The 21,718-nt window shown below is 34.4% G+C and overlaps 1 protein-coding gene across 4 annotated transcripts in view; it reads right to left on the reverse strand.

Annotated features, from left to right (window-relative positions):
* Positions 1 to 140: 140 nt before the first annotated feature.
* Positions 141 to 21,718, reverse strand: part of LOC120412380 (protein vein) — a 102,373-nt gene continuing 80,795 nt past the window's right edge. Inside the window, exons 4-8 of one of the 4 annotated variants that reach the window (XR_005604808.2) lie at positions 18,541 to 18,683; positions 17,725 to 17,848; positions 13,638 to 13,744; positions 3,530 to 3,664; positions 141 to 557 (exon numbers count right to left, since the gene is read on the reverse strand). Coding sequence is in view for 3 of the 4 variants with exons in the window: in XM_039572805.2 (XP_039428739.1) it covers positions 528 to 557; positions 3,530 to 3,664; positions 13,638 to 13,744; positions 17,729 to 17,848; positions 18,541 to 18,683 (535 nt within the window). In the remaining variant the exon portion in view is untranslated. The remainder of the gene's footprint in view (positions 558 to 3,529; positions 3,665 to 13,637; positions 13,745 to 17,724; positions 17,849 to 18,540; positions 18,684 to 21,718) is intronic. The other 3 variants (XM_039572805.2, XM_039572807.2, XM_039572806.2) reach the window with 3 other exon arrangements.

The following is a 21,718-nucleotide window of genomic DNA, read 5'->3' on the forward strand; positions in this document are numbered from 1 at the left end:
TTGTATGTTTTTTGATAAGTTTATTTAGCATGTTTGGAAATAAAATTTACACCAACTACTTCAAAGTTAATAATTTATTACAACTTCTACAATGATATTTACATCTTTGGTATTTTCTTCAACATGTTTCCATTTTCATCTTTTCAAATTCGTGTGTGCGGAGAGAGATCGTCACACGATCGTTTCCTTTGCTCTGTTTTCCTACCCAGTTTAAAACAACTTTTAGTTTTCTGCAATATGTCTAGCAAAATGTTAGATTATTTATACACAATCACTTAAATTGAATGGAATTTCATTAGTAGCATTGTCGACTGTGTTTATCTGTGCTGCTTTTTTTCTTTTGTTTTGTTGATTTCGAGATATAGTTCGCATAAATCGCCCGTGTTTTTTTCTTTCTGTATCCTTGGCACGAAGATTAAGGCTGAGATTCAGGAGCGCAGCACTCTGTCTCTAGATGTCGGCATCGTCATCGTAGTCGTACAGCGGGGGCACGACCGGAAGGGACGCCGCCACCGCCGGGGAATCCATCAGCAGGAAGTCGGCGCACTCGGGGTGACCTGTGTGTTTGGGTGGAGAGGGGAGAGAATATGTGTAAGTTTTTTTTGCTTTTAAATTCTGTGATTAGTTGAAACTGGCAATTCTCTAGGAAACAGCTTTTACTTAAGAGTAATGCTCTCTCATGTTGACGTATTTATTGATTTTTTTTTGTTTTGTTTATATTGAAACTTTGTGGGGACATTGGTTGATTGCTACGTTTTTATTAATACTTTACTGATGAATCCCGCCCGTGTGGATCAATCGGACCGCGCACTGGCTCACAATCCAGAGGTTGCTGGTTCGAATCCCGCGGCGGGCGCTCTAAAATTCTTTGTGTAAATATGGGTATTCGGCGCCGTCGCTCCGTGCCATACTCTAGTACACTTAGGAGCCCAGGGCGGCGAAGTCCATGTAGTTAAAAAGGAAGACACTAGTGGTTGGTACTAGCAATGGTGGCCGACAGCTATAAAGTCAACTTCGTTTTTTTACTGATGAATTATATATGGCTCGATCTCTGGTAACAAGTTTTGGAAAGCTTCAAATTTCGGGTAAAATATTAAATTAGTCAAAAAATAAACTTAAAAATAGTTTTGACCACTTTCACCGGTCCAAAATTGTGACTCCATGAACGCCCACTCAAAAATGTTTTAAAAATGGTGGGTTATGCCGATAGAGGCATCGCGCAAATATTTCAGAAAAAGATCTCTCAAAAGTCAGGTTTTCTGTTCCGGTTTTCGTGTCAAAGTTTTAGCGAAGGAACGCATCAAAACCATAAAAAGTAGGGTATTATTCTGGGACAATTCCTAACCCGAATATTCAATGATTTTGAGTAAAGCGTTTTTTCCAAAAGCACATCTTAAACCTTTATTTTGTATGAAAGGCAAAAATAGTTGTTTTTGCAATTCCGTCGTGAAACTACTTACTTTTCCTGTCATTCTTGAAAGACGAAAAGCCTTCTTTTCTATACCAAAAATAACAGAATCGAATAGCAACCCTTTTCAAAATAAATGCTGAAAAGTTCTACTTTTCAGCTCTGAAATGGGTGCTGAAAAGTTGAACTTTTCAGCACTTTTTTTGAAAAGTAACACTTTTCAACATTTTTTTATTTAAACGATTTATTGACAAAATACATGAAAATTTGACTTAAAATTTCACTCAATGCGTGTTTTTCGGAATTGCAAAAAATGTTGAATGGAACTCGTTGCAAAACTTGATTTTTTCATCACTCTTCGTATTTACCCAACTCGGTGAACCTCGTTGGATAAATGTACGACTAAAAAAACGAAGTTGACTTTATAGCTGTCGGTTACCATTGCCAGTACCAACTACTAGTGTCTTCCTTTTTATCTGCAAGGACTTCGCCGCCCTGGGCTCCTAAGTGTATGAAAGTATGGCACGGAGCGACGGTGCCGAATACCCATATTTACACAAAGAATTTTGGAGCGACCTCTGGATGTAATAAATCCTCTTTTTGTAACTTGTTGCATAAACTACTATTATGCAACAAGTTGCAAAAAGAAGATTTTTTCAGCACGAGTCGTACATTTGTTCAACGAGGTTCACTGAGTTGGATAAATACCACGAGTGCTGAAGGAATCAAATTTTGCAACGAGCTGCAAACATTTTTTTTTGTGCTGAATAGTTCAACTTTTTAGCACTCAGGAAAACGGTATTCATTTCTGAAAAAAAATTACCCCAACATTACATATCACAATAAGTATAAGGAGCATTTAGTGCCTTGATTATACTTGTTAAAAGACATACAACTTTAAGAAACTAATAAATGTTCAGATTTTTCTGCTTTCGTCAAATATCATCAGTGTAACTCATTACTTTAAAGGTAAAGGTAACAAAAAATCTTCAAAAAAAATTCAAGCTTCATTTATTTTTATATTACATCAGAAACATATTATGCATCGGTGGTCCCCTCGTATTTTTTTGTTAAGCAGTATTCGGTGACTGGGCTACGTTCTCAGCCCAGTTTCCGAACAAGTACTGTATATCATTTTGTACGGACGACCTCAACATTGCATCGACGACATATAAATCTAGAGTTTTTATTTTGAAAAGGTCCTATAAGCTATTGTGTTTCATATGTTTATAGGACCTGTTCAAAAAATACTCTAGAAATGCAAAATGGCGCATTTGGTTATACAAATGCCCTCACATAGTTTTAACGAAACCAAAAATATAATTTAAATTTTTTCACGTGTTTTTGAGGAGTAATTAAAGAACGAATCATCAAATTTAAGATACCTTCATTAGGGGTGACATTGGGTCTGGAGGGCGAGATTGGGTCATACAAATTTCAGCATTTTTGTATGACCCAATCGCACCCCCCCAGACCCAACGTACGGTAACTTTGATGACGGTAATTAAAGATTTCAAACAAAAAAAGTAAACAAGTTTCCGCAGAGAGTTGTCAAACACATGTTATGCACAACAGAACACATCAAACATTTTCAAACCAACAGTTAGGAGGGGGGTTAGTGTCACACACACTTTACAAAACGGACCATATTTTTTCTGAACATTATTCTTTTCCGATGAAAGTCATGGAGGTTAGTAAATAATACAGGGTTAGTAATCGTGTTAGAGACCGTGGTTGCTTCGTGCGATTAGCCTTTTGCATTCTTTAAATTATTTTCTTTGATTTTCACGTAAACAGGCGCACAAGCGATAGTTTCCTACAATTTGGTTGCTCATTTTCATATAATTTTGACTACCATTGACGGATTTGTTTAGTTTGCCACATTCATCTACAAAAAGGCTGGTTTATTTTTGAAAGTTTTTGCTTCTGCTATAATTTTTACAATGATCATTCTGCGTAACATTTTCCGATGCATTCACAAACTATTTTGTTATAAACTTCATTTTCCTCTAAAATCTACTCAACAAACCGCAAAAAAACTACATCGATAACAGCTCATTCGCATCGTTCGCATTCGGAGTTAAGTTTTTTGTTTGAGTTTATATTGTTGTATGTATGAACCTTAAGCGCTACAGTCTGGTTCTTCCGGATTTTTTCTTCTTCGTCGGAGGGATTCGATTTGATCCCAATCTCAACGGGTACACAAACGGGAGTATGACGGCTGCGGCGGCGAGGGAAGTCTTGGCCATCGCGGTGCTAAAACGAGAAGGGAAAGACATTGGTCAGAAAGGTTTTAGAACAGGGGAGTACAAAATTGGTAGTGGTTGGCTTTTCGCATGCTTGAAGTTGGAAGAGAATCTCTAGTAGTTTCGTTAAATATAATTGAATTCAAAACAAAATCATAAAAATTACGAATTCACGAAAAAAAATCTCTTATTTGAAATAACTTTGAAATTAACCTGAGTAATCATCAAAGAATGGATATTTTGTCTCCTTAAACATATCCAAAAAATAATAACAGCAAAAATATTATAACAAATATTCTGCCATCAAATAATTAATAAAAAGTTGCAGACCTAAGCAACCATTTTGGACAATGGGGTCCTAAAATAAAGCTTTAATTGGTGATATTATTGTTCACAACGATAAAGCTTATTTTTCTGAGTACAATCACCCTTTGTGCGACTGCAAAGTTGCCTCGACCCCTCGTCGATTTGCGTGAAACTTTGTCCTAAGGGGTAACTTTTGTCCCTGATCACGAATCCGAGGTCCGGTTTTTGATATCTCCTTTTTGATATCAGCCTGAAACGGTGATGAGATAGAAATTTGGTGTCAAAGGGACTTTTATGTAAAATTGTACGCCCGATTTGATGGCGTACTCAGAATTCCAAAAAAAACTTATTTTCATCGAAAAAAACACTAAAAAAGTCTTAAAAACTCTGCCATTTTCCGTTACTTGACTGTAATTTTTTTTTGGAACATGTCATTTTAAGGGAAATTTAATGTTCCTTTTGAATCTACCCAGAAGGGTCATTTTTTCATTTGAACAAAATTTTTCATTTTAAAATTTCATGTTTTTTTTAACTTTGCATGGTTATTTTTTAGAGAGCAACAATGTTCTACAAAGTTGTAGAGTAGACAATTACAAAAAATTTGATATGTAAACATAAGGGGTTTACTTATAAAGATCACGAGTTATCGCGATTTTACGAAAAAGAGTTTTGAAAGAGTTGGTCGTCGTTGATCATGGCCGTTCATGGTCACCCGCGACAGACACGGACGACGAAACAAAGAGAAACGCAAAATATAACTTTTTCAAAACTTTTTTTTCGTATGTTTATAAGCAAGTTAGAAAAAAAAACGAAATTTTAAAATGAAAATTTGTTACAGTCGAGTAACGGAAAATGGCAGAGTTTTTAAAACTTTTTTAGTGTTTTTTTCGATGAAAAATACGTTTTTTTCGGAATTCTGAGTACGCTATCAAATCGGGCGTACAATTTTACATAAAAGTCTCTTTGACACCAAATTTCTATCTCATCACCGTTTCAGTTTGCAAATTATTGAAAAACACGTTTTTTTTTCGCATGCTCAAAAATAGAAGGGATCGTAACGTCCCTCCGTCACGAGATATTAAAAAACGGACCTCGGATTCGTGATCAGGGACTAAAGTTACCTCTTAGGGCATAGTTTCACACAAATCGTAGAGGGGTCGGGGCAACTTTTCCCGATTTCGTGTGAGTTGGTAGAGAATTAACCTATTTTCTTTGCATTAAAATGGAAAAAAGTGATCAGAAATTATTTTTAATAGTATTTTACCGTTGAGCATAAAAAAATACATAGGGCTTAAGGACCCTATTATCATTTGGGTGCGTTTTAAAGGACCGGGAAAAACTTCTTTTGGGCTGTAGTATAATAATGTTTCTTTGTTTAAAAAAACACTAAATAAAATTGACGTTTGTTAATAATTGAGGATTCTAATTAATTTATATTCTTATTTAAACTGAATTCCGAGTATGAGTCAAAACTTGTCCTATTTTACTTTTCTTTGAGCACTCCTTACCAAACTCAGTATATTTCCAAGCCATTCTGTTCGTATTTGAATCGTTGTGTATTTTAATATTTACGGCAGAAAAAAGGTCCAATAGACTAAAAGCTGGTCCAAACAAATCCAAAAAGCAAAAATTGAAATAAAATTTGATTTATTGGATCTCTAAATAAAAAAAGTTGGGAAATGCATCACAACAATGTATCAGCATACAAATTTTCCTCGAGGTAACGTCAGATCAAATTTTCTCAAGAGCTATATTTTTTCTTTTTTCATGTTTTTTTTTTCTGAATCACCATCAAATTTTTCAGGTGGTTAAGGATGTTTTATGAAAAACCAAACGGCTCATATTTCATTCTTAGACAGAGAAAAATCAGTTCCTTTAATCGTGAATGAGCAGCGTTTTTCAAAAACGTACCATTGAATTTGAACACCCTGTTCGTGGTTCCCAATTTCATGAACGCTTTTGCACGGTTTTTGGAACTGATTTTCCTCCGTGTTTGGAAAATGGTCTTGACGAAGATTTGGTAACGAATACTAGAACGCGTTCTTATTAGGGACCTACATAGGGAAATGAAATGTTTTGGGAGAAATTTCAAACACCCAAAGTCATTCAAATAAAAAAAAAACTACCAGATTATTATCAACAACAGTTTTACAATACTTGTGATTCCGACCTTGATTTGACAGTTCGATTGGAACCCTGAGAGTGACATTTCGCCTCTCCATATAGGCTCTCTAGTTTTTATCGGAATACATGAATTGGAATAATAGCCAAATTTTCAAATATGGGTAGTGAATATTACCAAATTAGGGTTTAATTTTCAATAGGTTCAACTTTTAACTGTTTAAGATAAAACGATGGTGATACATTAAAGGATCAAAAACGCGTGTAAATTTCTAGTATAAAATAAAAGAGGAACATTGAAACGAAGCGATGATTTCTTTAAGAATAATTCTTTACTTAAAAAAGGTGCAGTTTTAATGCTACAAGAATAACCATCATGACGAAGAACTTAAGTACTTGAATAGCCCGTCCCGAGATGAGAAAGCGTGTTTCATCTTGAGGTGTTTCATTTCATTTCGCGACATTTTGGATTACTACCCCGTGTAGAGCCCTAAGACGGAGTTCTTTGTCAAAATCAGAATGACAAAATGACAACTCTTTTTAAAAATCTATAGTTCACATAAATTTGTTGTCGTCGCCAAAAGTCAACAAATCGTGCACCACGTGCGCTCTCATTTCGCCACCAATGTGCCACAAATATACAACCGTAATCTTTTAGTCAGAGTTTGTAAGAGCCGGTAATTTCGCTTAGTGGGGCTTGGGATTGACAGCAAAGGCCAGTAAAATTAAGTTGCGATAATAAGTTGCGCTTCAGCCTGTCTGTCTGTATATCGTTTTCTCGCTTAGACAACAAAAAAGAGTGGCAAGAAATACACTTACCAAATTAACGATACAACAAAAAAAACAACAACAACAATGTCGAGAGCCATTGCTGCCAAGCGACAAAATGGAAAATCACGAACCGGAAAGAGAACGCAGCAGAAGCAAAAAGGTTAGGTTAGTAACAAAAACAACAACAACAAGAACAAAAAAGGTAAAGGAAACATAAAAGCCACACCATAAGACAAATAAAGAGCACTGATAACGATCAGTTGAGGAAGTCTAAAAGGTGAAAAGAAGCGTAAGAATAAAAGCGTTAGATAAAGAAGGAAAGAGGGGGTAGAGAGGAAAACAACAAAAAAGCAACGTAATTTTTGCGCTAAAAAGCAAAACGACACGCTGAAAACAAAAAGATAAGTAGCAAACACCATGGTGGGAGGGGGAATGGGGGTGAGAAACACACACACACACAAACACAAATAAATAATAAAATAGATTCGTATAAATTAATTAGGCTTACCCGGTGGGATCTTGGCGGAGGTCCAAACAAAACGGTGAGTAAGTGGATGCATCCAACGCCGTTAGGGCATCTCCATCCGGAGGGGGGTTGCAAATTTCGCGGTTCCATTTGGGGGTTCTTTTTCGGTTCCATCGTACAACTAAATGCGTCAAAGGAAAAACTGCTTGAGTGCAATGTGGGGGTGTCGGTTGTGAGTGTGTGTGAGAGAGGATGGAAAAGAAGTAGCTTAAAGTTGACCTCAACCAAGCAGTGAAATAAACTCACGGAAACAAAACGCAAAATTCAAACTGGTAGCAAATTGTGGATAAGTTTTTTTTTTTCATTTGTGGTGCCAGGTCAATTGTTGATAGTTTGGAAGGGCAAGAAGTGAACAGTCATCATCACCAGAAAGGATTGCGGTCGAGTGTGACGGAGAAAACGACGATGTTTGGTGGGGGACCTGGACGGCAGACTTTGGGAATTGGGTCTGGCTTGAGGTATCTGATGAGAGGTCGGAAACAGTTAGCTGTCAGGTTAAGCGTATCTTCTCTAGATGGAGTGGTTTAGATTTGGCATTTGCTTGAAACCTTTAGATGTGAAGTTGGTTTCCAATTAAAAAGCGTAGACATTTTGAAATCAGCCTTTGAAGGTTTTTTTTTCGTTTTTGAGTTTAAGTTTTAAAATTAAAAAAATAACGCAAGTCAAAATAAAAAATAATAATATACTTTTAATTTGATTGCCAAGCATACTCAATCTCATGTAATTTACTCTGAGAATATAATATTTTTTTAAATCACTTGTCTTTTATTTTAAAAATGTCCAAAGAATCAAAGGAAATATCCAGGATGCAATGAAACCTTGCAAAAAATCGTAATTGTGTGCAATTTGGCAATGCAATTGAAATCAACGTTGCTAAACCATAAAATTATCGTCGATAATTTTCTCATTCGGCCGTAACGAAAACCTTAACGATTTTTGACGAAAACCGGAAATAGCTTTTATTTTTTTTTTCATCGGCTGTAACTTTCTAAGGAGCTTCCCTTGACCTACGAAGGCATTTTGCATCATTTTGCAAGTCTCCATGCAATTTTGGCAGCTTTCCATACAAGAATGGTAAAATCTGTGGCTCGAGAAGGTATTTCTTCTACGATTTGGTGCCTTCAGCAACGTTGAAGGTTATGATGTGGACTATTCACACAGAAATAGTTGTAGTCTTATAAAAAAATTAGCATTTTAAAAAAAATTTCCATCGATGTGAAATTTTTTCGCAAAACATATTTTTTTTGGGTCACAGAAAACCAAAGATTAAAAAAAATAGAAGTATAGCACACAATTTTCACCGTTTTGAAATGTAAGGCTAATTGGCAAAAAACCTTGATAATTTTAGTTTTCACAATTCAACTCTTTGCTACACTCTATCATTGCAATTATTTGCCCGATAGCCAGAGTCTAAAATTAATATTGTAGAATGTTGGTTCAGCTACTTATAAAACATTTTCATGGATTTGCTTTTATGAATTTATTTTTAAACAAAAATATACTTGTTATTTTTATTTCAAAATAACCCTCAGGAGGCTATAACTTTAAAACTTCACAGCCAGAAAAGCAAAAAAATGCATTATTTTACGTAATTTCTGATGGTCTGATGACCGAGCGGGGTAAGGCGCCAGTCCTCACTGTTGGTGCTGGGTTTGAATCCCGTCGGTCGCAACGTCTTTTTTTGGGTTTTCAAAGCTTGTTGTGTGTGTAGTGTCTTTTTCACTAAGGTGATGTGCATGCTTTTGCCTGCAATTTGCCATCGAATTTTGTGTTGTGTAGAAAAAAATGTTAAGAACCTTTCCTTATACATTTTAATTTCACAGCTTAAAAGGTAGTAATCCAGCTGCGCGTAAAGACCTGGGTGTAAAACAAATATTGCATTATTTTTTGCAATTTCATGTGATTTTACACCCTGAAATTTGTAGCCCATCAGTATGGGAAACCTACTTGACCGAAATGTCAAGCTCACATATACGTTTATCCTTTCCATTTTTCATCGGTCTGATGGCCGAGCGGGCTAAGCCGCCAGTCCTTACTGTTGGTGCTGGGTTTGATTCCCGTCGATTGCAATTTTTTTTTGTGTTTACAAAAATTGTACATGCAGCGTGTAATATTAAGTGTCTTTTTTGACGAAGGTGATGTGCATGCTTTTGAATGCGATTTACCATCGGATTTTTTGATGTGCGTCTAAAAAGATATGCGTCGCGCCTCGCTTTAAACGCCATTTGATTTTGCTGGGTTAATTTTTCGAAAAAATGTCAAACTTTGAAGGTCCGTACCGAGCTCCAGGGTGCTCCAAATTTCAATGTTATATATACCAAAAGATGCACAAGGATCCGGCCTACACGCCAATGTTATTGAAAATAAACGCTTTAATGGCTAAAATGCCTCAAAAAGTGACATTTTTGAAAATTCTTTTTTCACGGGTTAAATCCCATTTTAAATTCAAATGCAAAGCGCCAGCTCCTGTTACGTCCAATCAAGCTCATATTTTGGATTTGGGCTTAGTATGCCCACCGGAACAAATGCCCGCCAAAAATTCATTTTTGTTACACTCTAATAAATATACTTCCGAGTTTTTTTGTATTTCTGAAATTTAGAAAAAAAATCTGTGGCTTAAAAGTTGCCCTTTTTCCTTTTAAACATATAAAAAAATTACATATTAAAATGTATGATCTTACAGAATCCCGAATTTTTTTCAAAAAAATAGTAAAAAATTGATAATTTTTATATAAGTGTGTATTTTTTCAAAATCGATCAGAAAATCCTTTCTAGACATACAGATTTTACTATTTTTGTTTGGAAAGATGCCAAATTATATAAAGACTTGTATGGGCGCACCAATATTTTTTTATAAATTTTCACTACATTGGAGTTTTTAATGTTAATTATATACCCATTTTGCAAATCCCATTTTTTTTGTAGTTTGGAGTGACTTTGACCGCGTTAGAGAAGTGTTCAAAGAAGACAAGATTTAATTAAGGGAAGATCAAATTACTCTGTAAATATCAAATGTGTTTTTGAAACACAATTCGAAAAAATCGTCAAATTTATTGGCTTTACAGCACAGTAACAGTTTTTCCTAAAATATATATGTATTTAATTCAAAAGCTATAAACTTAGTTAACTAAATAAAATATCAATTTTATTCATTAAAACTAAAGAAAAATCCTTAGTGATGGTACATTTGATGTAAAAAAACAGTTTGAACACTTCAAATCTGGTTTCAACAAGAAAAACTAGAACAATCAGTGTCAAATTTACATAATTTGATACACAATTAAAACAAAAAAAAGTATTTGAGTCGTTGCAAATATTTTTCAAAGGTTATGTCACCCCCCCCCCCCCCCCTTTCAAAGTCGGCCTGAATAATCAGGGGGCAAAAAAATATTTTCGAAAAACTTCAAAATTTTAATGAAAATTGAAGTTTAGTCAACTGAAAATCAGTTAAAATGCATTTTCCTGCGTTTATAATCATATTTAGCATGTTTGAACTCCTTTGAATATATTTTATATTTTCATGAAATACCAATGTACAGTCCTACGAAAAGTATTTTTTCGCGAAAAAAAAAATTCCGTCGATCCGTTTTTTGAAGACTAATGATTGGAAAGCAACTGGACGTGTGTAAAATGCATTTTAAAACACATTTTTCATCCAAATGTTGAAACCTAGGCTTGTAATTAAAATTTTTATATTTTTTTTATTTTTTTAATAAAATGTAAGATTTGACAAAAACAAAAATTTGAGCGAAAAAAAAATATTTTTTTTTGCGATACTGAACATCGAAAGTTTTCAAAAATTCAGGTAATTCAAGTAATCAACCCAAATAGGCAAAACAATGATTCTTAACACAGGGGAATGCATAAATTTCCATTGAAATTCATTGAACATATTTTTTTCGTTAGACATTTCGTTAATCATGTTGCAAATGGTGCGATGTCTCATGCTTAATAATTTACAGAAAGATTTTTTTGAAATGAGATAAAATTGATCATTAAATCCAATCTCAAAATATTTCAATTTTGGCAAATTCTTTTTGCGTGAACTGTGTGAAGACTTGTCTTGGAAAACAACTTATGAGAAATCAAATAAATAACAACTTAACTGGAAACATTAACCAAATTTAAATAAGAAATGCTCAACCAAAGTATAACATAAGATCTACTTCAGTGCTCGGGCGTGCTCAAAATGTGTGAAAACATAAAAAAGTGGAACAGAAAATTTCATTTATTTAGTATGTTTTATTAAACTTCAATGCAACGCGATGTTGTTTTGCAGTTTTTCGGTTTAGTTGATCTTCAGAAATTACACAAAGGTTCTCCGCATTCCATTTTACACAGATTTAACATGGATTGCTGCTCGGATGATTGCTTGCTCTGTACAATAGAAATAAATTAGTTTGCTTCTTCGTCCTCTTCCTCGGATAACAACATTTTCCTTACAATTTTCCTAGCTGCAGTTAGTTTGCAATACTCACACATACACACACGCGCGCTCTTACTCTCTCGCTCGCTTTCTCTTTCCCTGCTTTCCGACAGTATTTTGTTCCTAAAATTATTATTTTTAATCTTTACTATGCAAAGTAGAAGAAAGCTTCTCTTGGTCGAAGCCCTTCTCAAGATGGCGTCCGCACGTGTGTGTGTGCTTCGTCGACTCAACATTGAAAATAGTACATAGTAATACTTACACATTCTTGTTATGCCTTATCGAAAAATTACTTCACCTTCTGTGTGAGTGTTATTGTTCGCTTCTTGTATTTACAATTTACAACTTTTTTCAATTTTCTTGTTTTTGCTTCCGCTTTTCGGAACTTTTTTTGCTGCTTCTAATTTATGGCTAACGATTTTTTTTCGCTTCGAAAAAATAAATAAACGTATTTTCATGGTTTTAGAATTTATTGTTTGTGTGCGTGGTAACAACATTCTGTTGGTTTCTCTAAAAGCAGTTACGTCGGAGGGGGGAAAAGAGTAAAAATCCTTAGCCAGCATGTTTGGTCTAGTGGTGTCAGTCGCAAGCGCCATACCATCACCAGTGTTGTTTTGATTTGCAGGTTAGATTCGTGATTTTCGATTTTTAAAAAAGTGCACTAGTGTCAATCGGCGGCTGTCAGACGAGAGGTTTTTTTTATAGCAACCGCCATTATGGCGCAGATTTTTGACAGATTGACAGTTCAGTGGAGAAGCATGGCGGCTCAAACTTTTTTTTTTTGATTTAGTGTGAGTGCTTTGCTTACAATTTTATTGAAAATAAATTCGAAGATATGACAGGGGGAAATGTTTCGTTTTACTTTTAGGTCCTTAATCGTTCGTTAGTTTTTTTATTTGTAAAAGTGTGTGTTTAGGAGTTGGTGGGAAAGGGAAATCTGCTTGATTGTGTGGGTGGGTGTGTAAAAGTTTGTGACATTATTTGTTCGAGATTCGGCTTTCCAGGGGTTGGTCATATAACACCAATTGTTAAAGTAAGATATTTGTAGTAATTTGTGGCGGAGGTGGATAAAAGTGGTGAACCTATCGTCAGGACACGTTGAGTATCAAATTGGTTTCTGGTCGAACGGCTTGATGCAAACAATTTGTTTTGTGTTCAATGTGTTAGTTGAATTGATTTATCCAAAACTTGGAATGTTTTCTTCGCGTTATAAATATTTGGCTTATTTTATAATAAATTTTACCAGTAGGCAATATAAATAGTTTTTTACACATTATACACAAATTTGTACTATAAATTCATAATTATATAATGAAAAGAATCTGTAATTTATGTCTATATTACACAAGAAAACAAAAACACATGTTTTCCATTATTTACAAAATAGAAATTGGGTGCTATTAGATACCTTTCTTCGTAATGACCATAGAAACAGAAAAATAATAATAATAATAACTACGACTAATTTTTGGCATTTGGTTCCTAAGAGTTAAAAAAGTCAAGACGATTTCAAGTAGTTCTGTTTATCGTGTACCTGCTGGTTGCCACACGTGGGTGAGAGTGTGCCTACTATCAGATCTAAATTGGCTAAAAATACTTTCGTCGTTTTGGTAGCTCAGAACAAAACAAAAAGTAACAGGGAGGGAACTTCCGGGGAATTTTGAAGGGAAGGAATCCAGGTAAGGAAGGTGGCAATGTGTTGGCTTTTGCTTGATTTTTTTTTTTCGATTTGTGTGAAGTTTTGTTGTGGTGGTGTGGTGGTGGTTGTTGGTCTAATCTCTAATATGTTAATTCAACAATTGGTGTTATAAAGCCTATTTTAGCAATAGTAACCTCCGTATCCGTAACCGTACGAGCAGTCCTGGTGCTTGCTGGACGTCGTCGGGTGGTAGTCGATGTCTTTGTTCTCGCACTTGTTGCCCGAGAATCCTTTGGGACATCTGCAATGAGAAGGATATGGAATATAAATAGAAAAATAGAATACAATGTTTAAGATCATTTCTGTTGTTGTTCAAATTTATAATAATAAAATCTATAATGGTATCTGCTTAACTCAATTATTTTTATATTTTTTAAGAAGTTTTTAAATACCAAAATTTAAAATTGGGTCATACAAATTTCTGCATTTATCTATGACCCAATCTCACCCCAGACCCAATGTCATCCCTGATAACGGAGACATTTTTTTGCGTTCATTTACACATTTTATTCAAAAAGAGCATTTGCAGACTGATCCAAGAAAGGCGACTCATTTTATGAAACAAATATTTTAACGAAATTTTAGATACCGTAAACCGGGGTTACATTGATAGGATTTGTTTTTGGAATATTTTCCAACTGTTAAGGTTTTTCTCAAAATTATTATTATTAAAACATGTACTGGGTTAGGCCACACAAGGTCCATGCACTATCTTTGAAAAACGTTTTTTCAATAGTGCTTTAAAAATAGTTGCATTGAAAATTCTTATTTTGAATTCCGGGGTGACTTTGATAGTCATAGTTTTTCTTGTTAAAATAAAATTTAAGGTATTCAAATTTTATTTCTACGTAAAATTTACCATCGCTGAGGTTGGTATTATAGTTGAAAAAAAAAACAATGTTTATATTTAGTTAACTAAGTTAAAAAGCTTTTATGACAAAACACATATCAAATTGAATTAAAATTGTAAAAAAGTCACAATTTTTCCTGAAATTCGTTAAAACTATTTTTGTTTACAATATTATTATCGATTCATATTGAATTTTGAACTAAACTCGAAGCTTGAATCAAAAGTTTTCACATTTTATATACAATTTGTTCTACTGAAAATGCCTATATATTTGAAGATTTATTTGAAATATATTTTAAAACACATGGTATTTGTTGTTCACAAACTTATTTTACCTTTTCTTAATGGAAAATTGCACAAAGATACGAAAATGCATTCCGTTTTCCGATTCGAAATCATGTACATTGAGGAAATCATGACACTTTGACAATATTACAATAATGCTATTCATCAACATTTTCTTAGTTATAGTTAACTAACTATTTAAACTTTTCAAAATTTTATGAAAACTTATTCTTGAAGTACTTTGAACACTTCTCTATAAAAGTTAGTATGTCCATAGCATTCCATACGTACAGTCTAGACTCGATTATCCGAAGGCCTCGGAAAAATTTTACTGATAATCGAATTACGAAAAAATAATATTTTTTTTTTTCGTTTTCTAATTTTTTATTGTCGAGCTTAGGTATGACCCTTTAACTACGCTAAAATGATTTAGAATTTTTAAATCCAAGATGGCGGCTAAAATGGCGGTGATGCAATCAACAACTCAAATTTGACTAAAATGGTGTCGTAGAAATCAAATTTTATGTCAAAAACAAAAAAATGAAAAATTACGAAAACATTTTTTTTTTGTTCGTGATTCGATTATCCAAAGTCCCATACAAACCTTCGGATAATCGAACTTCGGATACTCGAAACTTTGGATAATCGAGGCTTAGGATAATCGAGTCAGGACTGTATTTAATTTCTACTCTTCATTGTGCGAAAAAATCTAAAACCTATCAAAGTCACTCCGGCTAACAAAGTCACCTCGTTTTACGGTATTTTGATTTTGTAAACAGCTAATTATGCTTAAAAAGCCCCCTCGATTTAGACCAAAGCCGTGGGACATTCATTTTTTAATAAAAAAAATAATCAAAAAAAATATTTTTTTCTCAATTCAAAGTTCAATCCTTATTAATGTATTTTTTGTTAAAATTTTAAAGCTAAGCGAATCTTGAAACCATGTGCGATCGAAATTTTTGGATATGTACAGATATATTTGTGAAGTCAGATTTTTCTAAGGATCTAATATGACCATGAAGGATAGATTAAAATAGGATAGAAAACTTGTAACAATATTTTAGAAGCAAGACTTTTTCATTTTTCAGAACTGTTTGTATTTGAAAGAATGAAAAGTCACAATAATATTCCAACCATTGTTTTTTTCATAAGTAAAATAAAATCTTTCAAAATATTTTAGTAGCGGTATTTAAAAAAAAGACCGCTCATATTTGAAATAATGGAACAATTATCAAAACATCACGACTGTCAAGAATGGGGTTTTAAAAATAAAATAAAAACAAGGTCGTACTTTTTTTTTTGAAGAACTGCTCATATTTGAAAGAACGGAAAAACTCACAAAAATAGGTTGTTTTTAGTAATAAAAATAAACTTCAAAAATATTTTGTGGGTCAGTTTTTTTTAATGAACTGATCGAAGAATGGAAAAACTCACAAAAATATTACGTCAATCAGGTAAAAGTTGTTTTTAAAACAAAATAAATCCTTTAAAATTATTTCAGAAGCCGATTTTTTTAAAAAGAACTGCTCATATTTTAAAGAATAGAAAAATTCACAAAAAAACGATAGCCATAAAAAGGTAGATAGCAAAATTTTTTTTTTAGAAGTCGATTTTTTTAAGAAATGTTCATGCTTGAAAAAAAAAAATTGGAAAATCTCACAAAAATATTACGACAATCAAGAATAGGTTGTTTTTGCAATTACAACAATATTTGAGAAGTCGCCTTTTTTTAAACAACTGCTCATGTTAAATGGGATAACTCACGATATTATTACAAAAACTAATATTTTTGTACTTTTCAAAAAATGGTTTGGAAGTTATTCTGTTTATTTGAAAAATAAATAAACTCACAGAAAAAAAATCGGATTTGATTATAAGAAAATATTTTTTTAAATAATATTTTTTAAGTTTATTATTATTATTATTTGATTCATTTTTCACATTCGACCTTTTGTCCAATCGACCTTATGTCCTTCGACCTTTTGTCACACATCCGCAAACCAGCTTGCTTAGTACAATGGAGCACAGAAGCATCGTAATATTTAAAAAATCTTGTGAGCAAAAACATACTTGATAACAGGAGTGTAGCCAGAATTTTGGTTCGGGGGGGCTGGAAGAAGAAATTTTCTTCTTCTTTTCTTCTTCTTCCTTCTCTCCCATATATATGTATGTCTTCCAAACATCTCGAGGGGGGCTTCAGCCCGAAGCCCACCCCCCTGGCTATGGGCCTGCTTAATAACTTAAATTTTCTAGTTTTATTTTTAGAATTAAACATATTTATGATATAATGAGGAACTGGTATTTGAATATTCAGAATATTTGCGATTTTTTTTTACCACAGTAACTTAGAGAGTTTGGTTTTATTGGAAACATAGATTTTTGAAAATTCAGGATTGCATCAAAACTGCACTGATTTAATGCATTTTACAACACTTTTTTCGTAGTAATGGGGAAAACAGAGCCCCGTGTCTAAATTCTTCCTTATTTTTTTGCAAGGCTGAGTGACGTAATCTATGAAAGAAATTTGTAATGGATTAACTTTTTTTGACCTTCTTTTTCCAATAAACGTTGTCACATTTCTTCTGGTTTTCTATTCATTTTTTAATCATTGATTTTTCAATCAAACCTTCGCACACCTAGTTTCGAGTAGGAATCATGCAATCGAGAACGCCAAGACAATGCTGTAGAGCAAATTATTTTTTCAATCAAATAGTTTGCTATCCTCAAATGACTAACTCCCACAGTAGATGGTCGAGAGAATAAAGGATCCACATTTTATATTATTTATATTATATTATGTTAGATATTATTGTTCACATGAAAAAGCTATTTCTGTGTACAATGACCCTTTAGCACGACCACAAAGGGCTTAAAAAGGATTTTCAAATCAATTTTCAAAAACTTATTTCTCGGCCTTTTTTGACAGAAAGAACTTGATATCTCGTGATGTGGATGTGGATGGCGCCAAAGTTAATTTTTTTTATCTATCTTTTCATGTTTATTTCACTGTGAAATTTGTTTTTGTGTGTGCAACTGCTTGCACTTTTGTGTAAATTTAATATTTATATTTCGTATTTTATATTTACGTGCATGCCCACTCTTGGAGTTCCTCGAAGTGAATGCAGGTGCCACTGTTCAGACAGAAGTGCTCAGCGCCAGGGCCCCGGCATGGCCGCGGTTTGTACGGAGGTTCCGGCGTGGCCGGCGTTGCTGCAAGGGGGAAAAAAAAACGGAATATAATATAGAAGCGAACAGAAATTAAAACCGACGTGTGCCACTGCCGTCGCGACGTCCGTCGGAAAAGTGTGAAAATGTCTTAAGAATGAATCTGCGGTGCGCGCCACGCCAAGTCCATGTCATATTTCATCAGGATTAATATAAGATCGCACGCGCGCTGGCTTCTGATGGTGACTGACGGTGGATGGTTGGAGCTGACTTGGGTAGGGTAGGTTGATGGCTGTTGGACTGTCTATATTTTGTTGAGTAATTTAAAATTGAAACGTCCAACAATTGCCGCACTACCCTGCCCAAAATCTGCGTGCCAAGGTATAGAAAGGCCATGTCTCTTTCAACGCCGGTGTTTGCCCGATCAGCGGCACATTTCGACACAGCATCTCTGGCGCGGTGCGAGATCTTTCCCAATTTTAATTAAGTGGAAAATTGTGTGTGTGCTGCTGCTGGCAACCTGATGGCGAATGCACTTTTCCTGAACTACAGAAACACGCGCGTTCACCTTTTCAGCTCAGGTGCGCGCCGCTTTTTTGGGGTCTATTTTCGTCGTCGTCGTCGGAAAATGCACACACGCCGGCGAATTTTCTCAGAGTGGTTGGAAAATGCAGCGCGATTCGGACCTGGCTGGACGAATGGTTCTACTTTTTTTTTTGCTGTCGAAAGATTCTTACTTGGCTGCTTGGTGCTCGAATGTTTGGCCGTTATTCGAACGTGCGTCGAGTTGGAAATCTTGGCGTATTTATTTTTAGCTCGGCACTCGTACTCTCCAGCATCACTGGGAATCACCGAATGAATGATGAGCTCGGATCGTTTTCTGCGAAGGAGAAGTGGAAAAGACAAGAAGAAAATGTATTATAACAACTAGGCAAGAGAAAAATTTATAACAACGAGCGGCTGGAAGTGATGAGTTATTAAATTATGGCAGATATGATTAAAAGGTCGTAAATTTGAATAGCCAATTGATTGGCTGCTAAGCGTGGTGTTGAAGTTGAGATTAGAATAGGGATCAAGTGGGGTCGACTTGAAGGAAGTTTGCGCTGAAATGTATGGGATGTGTTAATTTGTGTATGTTTTAAGTGGGATATCAAATAATCATCACAGCATTAGCAATAAACTGATGTGAAGTATTGAGAAAGGCTGTTGAGTAGATGGTCTAAAACTTGAGCATTTTTCGTCTATTTTAGAGCTGGTTTACAGGCTTAAATTCCTAGTTGTAACTTCAATGCGTCTCTCTTTTTCAATTTGATTTACTGCCCATGTTTGCATAATTGTTCCTTACGCAAAAATATCAAGCTTAGATTTTTTCAAAATATTATTTCCCGTGTTTTTGGTAATTTGCACTTTTATTATTAAAAAAAAACTCTATGCTTCATTTTTTTTAAATTTGGCTCCGACTTTGTGGCAGTCTTCACTTTGATCAAAGAAGCCATTGGTTCACCCATACAAGTCTCCATACAATGTTGGCAGCTGAACTTCCTGATTGATTTTGTGTCTTCGACATAGTTGTAGGTATTGATGAGGACTATTTAAATAGGTCATTGGAATCGATTGCCGATTTTTTTTAAATATTTTTTTCGTAAATATTCTACTTTTCAACATCTATTTTTTGATTTTTAGTTTGATATGCTTAAAAGGACAAAAACCTGCAATTTTGAGCCATATAGAAGTACGTCTAAAAAAATGTGCCGTCAAGTTTTTACTTTTTAAACAATAAAATCTTAGCCAAAACAAAAACTTGCTAATTTAATGTTTAATGTGAAATAGAATTTGCAATCGAACAGCACTTTACAGAAATATTGATAAATTGCACAGCTTTGAAGATGTGGTCACTTAATGTAGATTTTTACAAAGAATTGTAGTTTTTAGATTTTTTGAATAGTGACAATTCTTAAAAATATTGTTTAGTTCAACATTGAAAATTTGAATTCTGGTTGCCCTTTTGAAATGTTAGTCTCGATTCCATTTATTTTTGAAAGATCAATAAAATATTTCATTTTTGAATATTAATCGTTCAAATCAAAACAAGCCTTTTCTATACAAATGCTGAAATGTTTAACTTTTCAGTACCCATTTCAGTGCTGAAAAGTAGAGCTGCTCAGCCTTTGTATCTAAAATCATTACTTTTAGATTCTGTACATGTTTTATATAGAATTTATAGAGCGTTCAAGAAAGATAGGATAAGTAAGTAGGTTTACGACGGAATTGCAAAAAAGATGTTTTCAAATATTTTAGCGACAAATAATACAAATTTGAGATATTTTCAGTGTTGATATGATGTGTTGCCGCTAATAATGAGTTCGAAATGGTTATAGAACGGTGGTTTTAACAAATCCAGGAATCAAATTGAATTGTCGTTCTTTATGAACCTAACAGTGTTTTATGTAATTCAGTAAAACCTAATACAAGAGTTTTTTTTAATATTAAAATTAAGTTTATGAAAGAAATCTGGACAATGTATGACAATGATAATTAAAAACTATCTCAAAATTCTACTAAGAACTGATATTATTTTATCTTTTCAGATAAGACTGTGTTCGAATAGGGTATGTCCCTATTTTGGGCCTACTAAGCAGAGCGCACTTTTAATTTGATGTATTCTCAAAGGCTGCTATTGGCAGCCTAGTTTGTTATACATGAATAAGTTGGTTTTTTAATGCTTAAGCTCATTATCAATACATTATCAATATTTTGATAAAAATACCTTATATCGCTGTAAAAGCACGAGAAACTAAAACACTTTTTGCCCCTATTTTAGGGATATTGCTCCTTGCATACGACCTTCTTTGTGCATATTTTCGGCCTACTTTCTGATTGATTGAAATCTCGAAGCACGTGGCGAACTTTTTTGACGTACGGTTCAGCCCCAGCTCGTACAGTACAGCCGCACAAATTCGGTCGACAAATACACTCAAACCCCGATGGTTTGACACCAACTGTTGTCAAACGAACGGGGGCACTTTTTAGTTTGACACCCCTTTTACACGTACCGTCATCTGGGGTGAATCGGGACTACAGTCTGAATAGGGACAGAAGTGTTTAGAACACTTAAAGGTTTTAAATTTGGAAATGGATGTACACATTTTGTTGGTCTGAGTCTGTTTTATCCGAAACCAACCAGAAAAATCAAAATATTTTGCTCTAACATGGTTAAAACTGCTGTCCCAATTCGCCCCATCTGTCCCAATTCGCCCCAGTTGACGGTAGTTCTCACACACTATACAACGTTTTTTTTTTGATAGTGTGCGTGAGCGCCGTGTAAAAAGTGACAGTTCGTCACTTTTTAGTTTGACTTTGACCAACCAACTGGGTACAAACTAAAAAAGTGTCAAACGAAAAAGTGATCAACCACCGGGGGTTGAGTGTATGCTAAAACATTGTGATGTTTTAAGCCACAAATAAACATTAGAATTATTGATTTCACTTGCATTACGTGCATAATTAGCTTGGACATGATTTACGAGTTTTAAACATAATTAAACAATTGTTGCGTAGCCAAACAACAAGCCCGTAATATGCAAGAAAGACTGTAACTTGTGAAAAGCGCACACACACTGTCACAATTTGTAGAAGTGTCAAATGGACTGAAAATAGAGCCATTCTCTTCGAGAAACTTTAATCAGTTATTATATTGATTTGGTGGCAGTTTAGTGATTGTTTTTGCAACGGGATTGTGCAACCCACCAATAAACACATATTGCCGGTGGTTGGAGATTCGGGGGACGGCTCTCATTCGAGTGCTGAGCGATGAACGCCTTGACGCTGAGTGCTAATAAGCGGTAAGCAAAAGTGGTTAAAATTTTGGACCTAATGGGCAAGTTGCTATTTGCTACGAAAAATGTGAAGAGTGAT

The sequence above is a fragment of the Culex pipiens genome, chromosome 3, assembly GCF_016801865.2.
Source record: "Culex pipiens pallens isolate TS chromosome 3, TS_CPP_V2, whole genome shotgun sequence".
NCBI lineage: Eukaryota > Metazoa > Arthropoda > Insecta > Diptera > Culicidae > Culex > Culex pipiens.